At 40.6% G+C, this 9168-nt stretch overlaps 1 protein-coding gene across 1 annotated transcript in view; it reads right to left on the bottom strand.

Annotated features, from left to right (window-relative positions):
* Window positions 1-198: 198 nt before the first annotated feature.
* cd151l (CD151 antigen, like) overlaps window positions 199-9168 on the bottom strand; it is a 55251-nt gene continuing 46281 nt past the window's right edge. The window contains exon 6 of the mRNA XM_052531247.1: window positions 199-2149. Within this exon, the coding sequence (XP_052387207.1) occupies window positions 2090-2149 (60 nt within the window). The 3' untranslated portion in view covers window positions 199-2089. The remainder of the gene's footprint in view (window positions 2150-9168) is intronic.

Genomic DNA, 9168 nt, shown 5'->3' with positions numbered 1-9168 from the left:
TTACTCCTATTATCAATGGCAACGGCATTGGGAAGCCAGTACATTACCAAACATTTATAGGTGTATTTATGAACTACTTAATAATGCCTATTAAAGGAGTACTATTATGCTGTTTCACTTTTTCAACTTTAGTTAGTCTGTAATGTTGCTGTTTCAGCATAAAAAAAGTTCTGCAAAGTTACAAAGCTCAAAGTCCAATTCAAAAGGAGAAATTTTATTTAATAAAAATCACATTTTAAAAACTACAATGAACAACTTATTTGGACTACAACAAATATTTTCCGGGGTTTGTGATATCACAAATATGGACAAATGGGATGAAACTTGGTTGAGCTGCACTAGAGAAGGCTGGTGTTATATGTAGTTGACCATGAAGGCTGGAAGAAAAAAAAAAGTTAAGACATGACCACTGGACAGCAAAATGCTTACTGGTTCAAAAGGGTCAGAAAAAAAAAACAAGTGGAGAAGAATAGGAACACATTAACTGCAAAGGAATTAAGAATTAAAGTGAAGAATCAGGTGAAACTATCAGGGAGCATTTAGTCTACAGTACCACCATTTTCCAGAGCTGCAACTTTCCTGGAGTTACAAGGTGTCAGGTTCTGAGAGACTTAAAAGATCCCAAAAAATGAATTAATTAGAATACCGTGAAGTATTGTGAAATACTATATATTAAGACTTTATATATAGGCTTTATGAACAGATAGGTTTTGAGTGACTCTTGAAGGACCAGCACCACCTCCTCTTGCACAACGGTTTGAGGAATATATCTTCCAGAATCTGGAATTAGGGTGCTGATTTAGGAGCTTATTTTTATTCCATCTCCTATCCTGAAAAGTCTGTCTTGCAGAATTTACTAAAAATTAATCTTCACATTAATTCCTAATTCTTTTGAAATTCTTTTTGTCATTTCTTCTCGACCTGTTTTTTTCCCCCTTCTTCTTCTTTTCTGACCCCGCTGACCCAGTCAGCATTTTTTGTCCAATGAACATGTCGTAACTTAGCCATTTCTGTATTGCATTTGTGTTTGATATTTCTCATGGGGATTTCATAATTTTCTACTTTTCAGTTTGACTTTTCATGTATGTACTGTACATGTTGAAGAACTGACAATAAAGCAGACTTGACTTGACTAATACTAATAGCTGAAACTTTGGAATAGTTTACCTATAAATGTGCGATTTGCTTCACTAGCAAGTTTTAAATCTGCTCTCAAATCTTATTTGTTTTCTTTGGCTTTTGATTAAGGTTAGTTTAAGGGTTTGATGTTAAAGTGTTCTGATGTGTTTATTTTTCATGTGATGCATGCTTCCTTTTAATGCTCTTTATATGATATGTGTTTTGGTGCAACTCTGTTGTTTTTAAATGTGCTATTGAAATAAATGTTGACTTGACTTGATAGCTGAAGAGAATGATAAAGAAGGGCAATCTGTTAGCATGCTAACCATTTAGCATTCTTATTTAGAATGGCAGCGATTATCATAAATTCAGTCATTTCTGTGCAGCTTGATTCAAAGATCATCTGATCAGATTTTGGGCAGAACTGGACAAAATTTGAGGTAATGAAGAAATTGTCATTAAAAAAACAACAAAAAAACAAAAACAAAACAGCAGTTTATACAATTCAACATGTTTTTTTTTTTTTTTTTTGTATAAAACACGTTTTTCATTGACATTTCTATTTGTTTGAAATTTATTTTTGCAATTCTGTCTGGTGCTTCTAGTGGTAAATTACAAAGCATTGGACCAAAACAAAATGTATTGTGCCAGAGGTTTTAGATTTCGATTTAGGATCTGGGAGTACAAACATAAAAAGAAAAAAATAATTGCATAAAATTTTTCATATATAAAATACAGTCCGAAATTAAGTTAATTGATAAGAACAATAAAGCCACTTCTAACTCCTTAATACCTAATGTGTGTAAAATCATAAAACACTATATTTATTACTGTATATGTGTGTCTGTGCCTGTGGATAGTTGGAACTAATTTGTTTCCTAATTATTTCCTATCAATTAAAATTATTGTGAAACAAAAAATGCTGTAGAGAATTATGGTCACTGATTAATCCTGTAGTTGAGTGGTCTCTTCAGTATGGCTCTGATTTAAGACTCCTGTACAGACAGCAGGTGAAAAACATGCCAACAATCTGAAAGAACAAACAAGAGAAGAAAAGCCTGATATTAATAAAATTCCAAACAATATCATAAATGTACATATGATGTACATAGTCATCATGGAAAAAATAATAATATGGACAGAACTACTCAGTTATATACGGAGCCCCTCTGGTCCCAATTTTGTCAAAACAAAAAAGATAACTATCTTGTGGCTTCAAGATAGTAACTCGTGGCTTCAAGATACTATCTCGTGGCCTCAAGATACTAACTCGTGGCCTCAAGATAAGTAATTTGTGGCCTCAAGATACTAACTCGTGGCCTCTGACACATGGACCCTTTGTTATAAAACTGGACCCTGTACTGTAGTGAAATGTAATACTTCACATTCTGTGCAATATTTTCTGTTTTAATATTCAGTGTAATATAGTTTGCTGCAGTTCTGCTTCTATTTATTTACTAGTACTGTTCATCACAATCAATTAAATTATGTTAATACAGTAATGTAAATCATGTAGGCTGCATATCCATAGTCTTTTATAATTCTTCTTCATATTTTATAGCATATATATTTCTGAGTTAAACAAAAGCAAGTAATTGCAATGATACATACAACACTCGGTTAATCTTTGTAACGTAAATCTCCTCAGATGACTGATGCCTGACGAGTTACATAAGATAGTAACTCGTGGCCTCAGACAGGACCTCTACAGCCCTGAAAGACAGCGGAGACCAGGACAACTAGAGCCCCAGATACAGATCCCCTGTAAAGACCTTGTCTCAGAGGACCACCAGGACAAGACCAGAGGAAACATTTGATTCTTCTGCACAATCTGACTTTGCTGCAGCCTGGAATTGAACTACTGGTTTCGTCTGGTCAGAGGAGAACTGGCCCCCCAACTGAGCCTGGTTTCTCCCAAGGTTTTTTTTTCTCCATTCTGTCACCGATGGAGTTTTGGTTCCTTGCCGCTGTCGCCTCTGGCTTGCTTAGTTGGGGTCACTTCATCTACAGCGATATCATTGACTTGATTGCAAATAAATGCACAGACACTATTTAAACTGAACAGAGATGACATAACTGAATTCAATGATGAACTGCCTTTAACTATCATTTTGCATTATTGACACACTGTTTTCCAAATGAATGTTGTTCAGTGCTTTGACGCAATGTATTTTGTTTAAAGCACTATATAAATAAAGGTGATTGATTGATTGATACTATCTTGTGGCCTCATGATACTAACTCGTGGCCTCAAGATACTAACTCGTGGCCTCAAGATACTATCTTGTGGCCTCAAGATAAGTAACTCGTGGCCTCAAGCTATTAACTCGTGGCCTCAAGAAGTATCTGACACATGGACCCTTTGTTATTAAACTGGACCCAAGTACTGTAGTGCAATGTAATACTTCACATTCTGTGCAATATTCTGTGTTTTAATATTCAGTGTAATATGGTTTTCTGCAGTTCTGCTTCTATTTATTTACTAGTACTGTTCATAACAATCAATTCAATTCTGTTAATACAGTAATGTAAATCTTGTAGGCTGCATATCCATAGTCCTTCATAATTCTTCTTCATATTTTATAGCAAATGTTTCTGATTTAAACAAAACCAAGTAATTGCAATGATACATAACACAACACTCGGTTAATCTTTGTAACCTAAATCTCCTCAGATGACATAGATGCCTGACAACTTTGTTGTTGTGATTAACGTAAACACGCAATTCATACTTTGCAGTCAGGTGACTACCATGGATACCTTGCGGGCAACAAACGCTGACAAAATGCTTTCAAGTGTGCATCCAATTGCACAACAACTATGTGGCATGCAGACGACGATTGTTTCACCTCAAAACACCAACTTTTGTATATTAAAACTGGCAATGTCCTGGCAAGATCCTATTAATTCATAGTACTGGCTGGGAAATACCCGGAAATACACATAAATACATACAGTCAGATGGAGGTACCGTGACCTAAGCCTAGAATGCCCTCTGCTGACTTTTTATCGTTAGGGCTACATGGACATGCTTCAATTTGTAAAACACTTTAATAATTAATGAACCAGTCTGCACACTACTATAGGCTAACTTAAAATCAGAATCAGAAATACTTTATTGATCTTTATTGATATTGATAACCCGGGAGACAATTCTTGTGTCACAGTTGATGTGCACATCAAGACATTTAAAGGAATATAAATAATAATAGAAGTTGGTAAATAAACAAGTAGCCTATATACTGTACATGTAAAAAAATATAAATATATGCTAAAAAATATGAAGAAGAATTATGAAGAACTATGGATATGCAGCCTACAAGATTTACATTACTGTATTAACAGAATTTAATTGATTGTGATGAACAGTAGTAGTAAATAAATAGAAGCAGAACTGCAGCAAACTATATTACTCATAATATTAAAACAGATAATATTGCACAGAATGTGAAGTATTACATTGCACTACAGTACAGGGCCCAGTTTAATAACAAAGTGAGTGAAAAAGAGTGAAAGTGACGTGACATTCAGCCAAGTATGGTGACCCATACTCAGAATTTGTGCTCTGCATTTAACCCATCCGAAGTGCACACACACAGAGCAGTGAACACACACACACACACTGTGAACACACACCTGGAGAAGTGGGCAGCCATTTATGCTGTGGCACCCAGGGAGCAGTTGGGGGTTCAGTGCCTTGCTCAAGGGCACCTAAGTCATGGTATTGAAGGTGGAGAAAGAACTGTACATGCACTCCCCCCACCTACAATACCTACCGGCCCGAGACTCAAACTCACAACCTTTCATTTGCAGGTCTGAGTCACTAACCATTAGGCCATGACTTCCCAATGTAGCCATGTAGCTCAATGATGAACTGCCTTTAACTATCATTTTGCATTATTGAGACACTGTTTTCCAAATGAATGTTGTTCAGTGCTTTGGCGCAATGTATTTTGTTTAAAGCACTATATAAATAAAGGTGATTGATTGATGTGTCAGATACTTCACTATCTTGAGGCCACGAGTCAGTATCTTGAGGCCACAAGTTACTTATCTTGAGGCCAAGAGATAGTATCTTGAGGCCACGAGTTAGAATCTTGAGGGCACGAGCTAGTATCTTGAGGCCACGAGTTAGTATTTTTAGTATATATTATTTTGACAAAGTGGGACCAGAGGGGCTCCGTAGTTATAGCATGTAACAATGTTAAATTTACGATTTAAAGCCCTTAATTTATGACCCCTGATTGACATGGCAGGATGCATCAACCATGTATTGTCAGATGTAAATTTATGACTACATTTATGACCTCTTACCTCTCATGTCTGGGCAGTTTTTTATTGTGTAGTTCCTTCCTTGTCTACTTACACTTACTTCTAAAGAAGAATGTTTGGTGATGAAAGACATCCAGCTTGCTGTACGTCGACAATAATGGGATGATTATTTGAACTCAACACATAAACATGACCTTTGTCACTAAAGTGCAACAACTGTTGGTATCTTTACATTACAATTTGCCCATATTTTATTCTTTCAATTCTTTAAATTAGTCTCACTTTGAGCATCACTTCTTCTGCAGTGTGTCCGAATACCTTTTTCTCACGAGTTTCAGGAATCATGCATACATGTACAGGCAATGCTCATGAAACTTGAATCTTGTTTCAGTCCTTGAGGGTTGAAAATTTTTATGTTGTGCTTCCAAGGTTCATACCAAACTAAAGTTTAATCAAGGATATGGATATCATTTTCATCGCTATCTTAGATTATTTTAATACCCAAACAGATATTGGATAACCATTTTATTCCCTCTACTGAAAGCAACAGCTCATCGATTTATCATAACAGTTTGGGGATTATAATATCAAGGAGCTCACTTGCTAAATAATTGAATATGCTGCTTGATTTACTTCTACCATGTGAATAAATAGATGCTAAAAACCTATTTCCTCCCTGTCACAGCCACACCTTCTACACTCCCGGAATCAGACACTCATGCCACACCCACTCGTCCCCAATCACCGGAATTCTGAACACCTGTGCGTCATCACCAGTGCCACATATAAAGCCATCCGTCACCATCACCCAGTGTCTGGTCTTGCACCGATCTCCTCACCCTAACCAAACCGCCTATCGGCTAACCTACCTGATCCTCTGAACCCTCGTCTTCATCATCTGTGTTCCTGTGCCCATCGTCTTCTTCTGAGTCACCATCTGTGTCACCATCACCCAAGGGAAGTTATATCATCACTGTGTCATCTGCGTGTCAAGATTCACCTGTGTCTGAAACCTCTGTGTCATATTAAAAACTATTGCACTAATTCCTTTGTGTCCTCGTCTGTGTCTGACAGAAGACCAGACCTCATGCAGAGCTCTTCAGATACAGGCGGGGACCGCACCGCGGATCCCTTCACTGAACTGGTTCACGCTGTACGGTCCTCACTCATGCAACAAGCTCAACTTTCCTCACCGGCTGTCAACAGTTCAAACACCGCTACAACTCCGGTCACTTCTTCAGTTGCCCCTGCGAGTCCCATGGCCAAACCAGCGACATACAGCGGCACGGTGGAGGATTGCAGCGGGTTTCTGCTACAGTGTTCCCTCTACATGGAATCTAACGCTCATTTATTCACCACTGAACGCAGTCGAGTCGCATTCATCATCAACCTGCTCTCAGGTAAAGCTCTCCAATGGGCTCAATCTCTCTGGGAGTCGAACTCATCTGCCACTGGATCAGTTACTGATTTCTGTTCTCAGCTAAAATCTGTTTTTGGTCAACAAACCTCTGTATTATCTGTTCATGATCAACTATTTACAATTCGCCAACAGAGAGATGAATCCGTGAGTGATTATGCCATTCACTTCCGTACACTCGCTTACATAAGCGGCTGGAATGAAACTGCCTTAATTACTGCATATCGCCATGGGTTATGTGATAAAATACAAAGTTTGATTGTTATATTTGAAGACTCACTGGGACTTGAGTGTCTTATTCAGAAATCCATCAGAGTCGCCCAGAGACTCACTGCCTGTCATCAACTCACTCCCGCTGTAATTCCTCCGCCCGCTATACCATCTGTCGCTCCTCCAGCACCTGAACCCATGCAAGTGGACTCAAACCACCTATCCACATCGGAACATCAGGGGAGGATTAACTCCGGGCTGTGTCTCTATTGTGGGGGAGATGGACACCTCTTACCATCATGTCCAGTACGGCCTCCACACCCAGCGGTGAGTACCATCCATATACCACCTCAAACTGCTCCTCTGACTAAAACCTGGGTTACTCTAAGACATCTCCATTCTTCTGTTTCAGTACAAGCCCTCATCGACTCCGGTTCGGCGGGGAACTTCATCAACCAGCAAACATTAACTCGTCTAAATGCCAAGCATCATCGAAGCCCCGTCGAACTCAAAGTAACTACGATACAGGGAAAGCCGCTGGGCAAAGGTCGTGTCCGCTATTTCTCCCCCACAATCATCCTCCGCGTCGGACTCCTGCATGAGGAGGACATCACGTTTATGGTGCTGGAGGAATCCACCGCAGACATCATCCTGGGACGCCCCTGGCTTAACCAACACCAACCTCACATCCATTGACCCACAGGTGAGATCCTGAAATGGGGAAAGTCCTGTCATCTGACCTGCATCACTCCCCCAGTTAAAATTCCCAAGGTCATTCCTTCCATCAAGAAGTCATCCCTACCGGTCCAGTCCACATAAGTGGAAAGCCCCGACATGAAGGTGGATCATCCCTCCTGAATATCGGGCATTCCAGGATGTGTTCAGTAAGCGGTTGGCAACGAAACTTCCACCTCATAGGCCATGGGATTGCGCCATTGACCTCCTGCCTGGAGCAACCCTTCCTAAGGGACGAGTCTATCCTCTGTCCATCCCAGAGCAGAAGGCCATGGAGGAGTACATACAGGAAGCCCTCACTCAGGAATTCATCCGACCATCTACTTCCCCTGCCGCTTCCAGCTTTTTCTTCGTGGCCAAGAAGGACGGAGGCTTGAGGCCGTGTATCGACTATCGCCATCTCAACTCTCAAACCGTCAAATTCAGTTATCCTCTTCCCCTGGTCCCAGCGGCGTTAGAACAACTACGCGGAGCCAAGATCTTCACTAAACTGGACTTGAGGAGCGCCTACAACCTGATCTGCATCCGGAAGGGGGACGAGTGGAAGACTGCTTTCATCACTCCTTCCGGGCACTATGAATACAGGGTCATGCCATATGGGTTATCCAACAGTCCATCCGTCTTCCAAAATTATATGAATGAAGTCTTCAGAGAATACCTTAACCAGTTCGTAATAGTCTACATCGACGACATCCTCATTTACTCCAAATCCAAGGAGGAACACATCCAACATGTCACACTCGTCCTCCGAAAACTCCGGGAACAACATCTATACCTCAAATCAGAAAAATGTGAGTTCCACACGCCCTCAGTCCAGTTCTTGGGATACAAACTACCCAAGTGGCGTGAAGATGGACCAGGGGAAGGTGGACGCCATCACACACTGGCCTCAACCTGGTTCCATTAAAGAACTCCAACGCTTCCTGGGCTTTGCCAACTTTTATAGAAGATTCATCAAGGATTACAGTTTACTCAGCTCCCCTCTAACTTCTCTCCTCCGGAACCGGCCCAAGTCTGTGTCCTGGAATCCCGTGGCCACTGAAGCCTTCCACCAACTTTAAACAAGCCTTCAAGACCGCTCCGATCCTAGTCCACCCTGATCCCAACCGACAGTTCATCGTGGAAGTGGACGCCTCATCAACCGGGGTCGGAGCAGTACTTTCCCAGCGGCAGGGGGATCCTCCACGACTCCATCCATGTGCCTTCTTCTCAAAGAAGCTATCCCCGGCGGAGCAGAATTATGACATTGGTAACCGTGAACTACTGGCCATCAAGCTGGCTCTGGAAGAGTGGCGTCATTGGCTGGAGGGAGCCCAGTTCCCTTTCGAGGTAGTAACAGACCACCGGAACCTGGAATACCTCCGTGAAGCTAAGAGACTGAATCATCGCCAAGCTAGATGGGCCTTATTCTTCAC

The sequence above is a fragment of the Carassius gibelio genome, chromosome A18 (assembly GCF_023724105.1).
Source record: "Carassius gibelio isolate Cgi1373 ecotype wild population from Czech Republic chromosome A18, carGib1.2-hapl.c, whole genome shotgun sequence".
Classification (NCBI taxonomy): domain Eukaryota; kingdom Metazoa; phylum Chordata; class Actinopteri; order Cypriniformes; family Cyprinidae; genus Carassius; species Carassius gibelio.
This window is presented reverse-complemented; position numbering and strand designations above follow the sequence as displayed.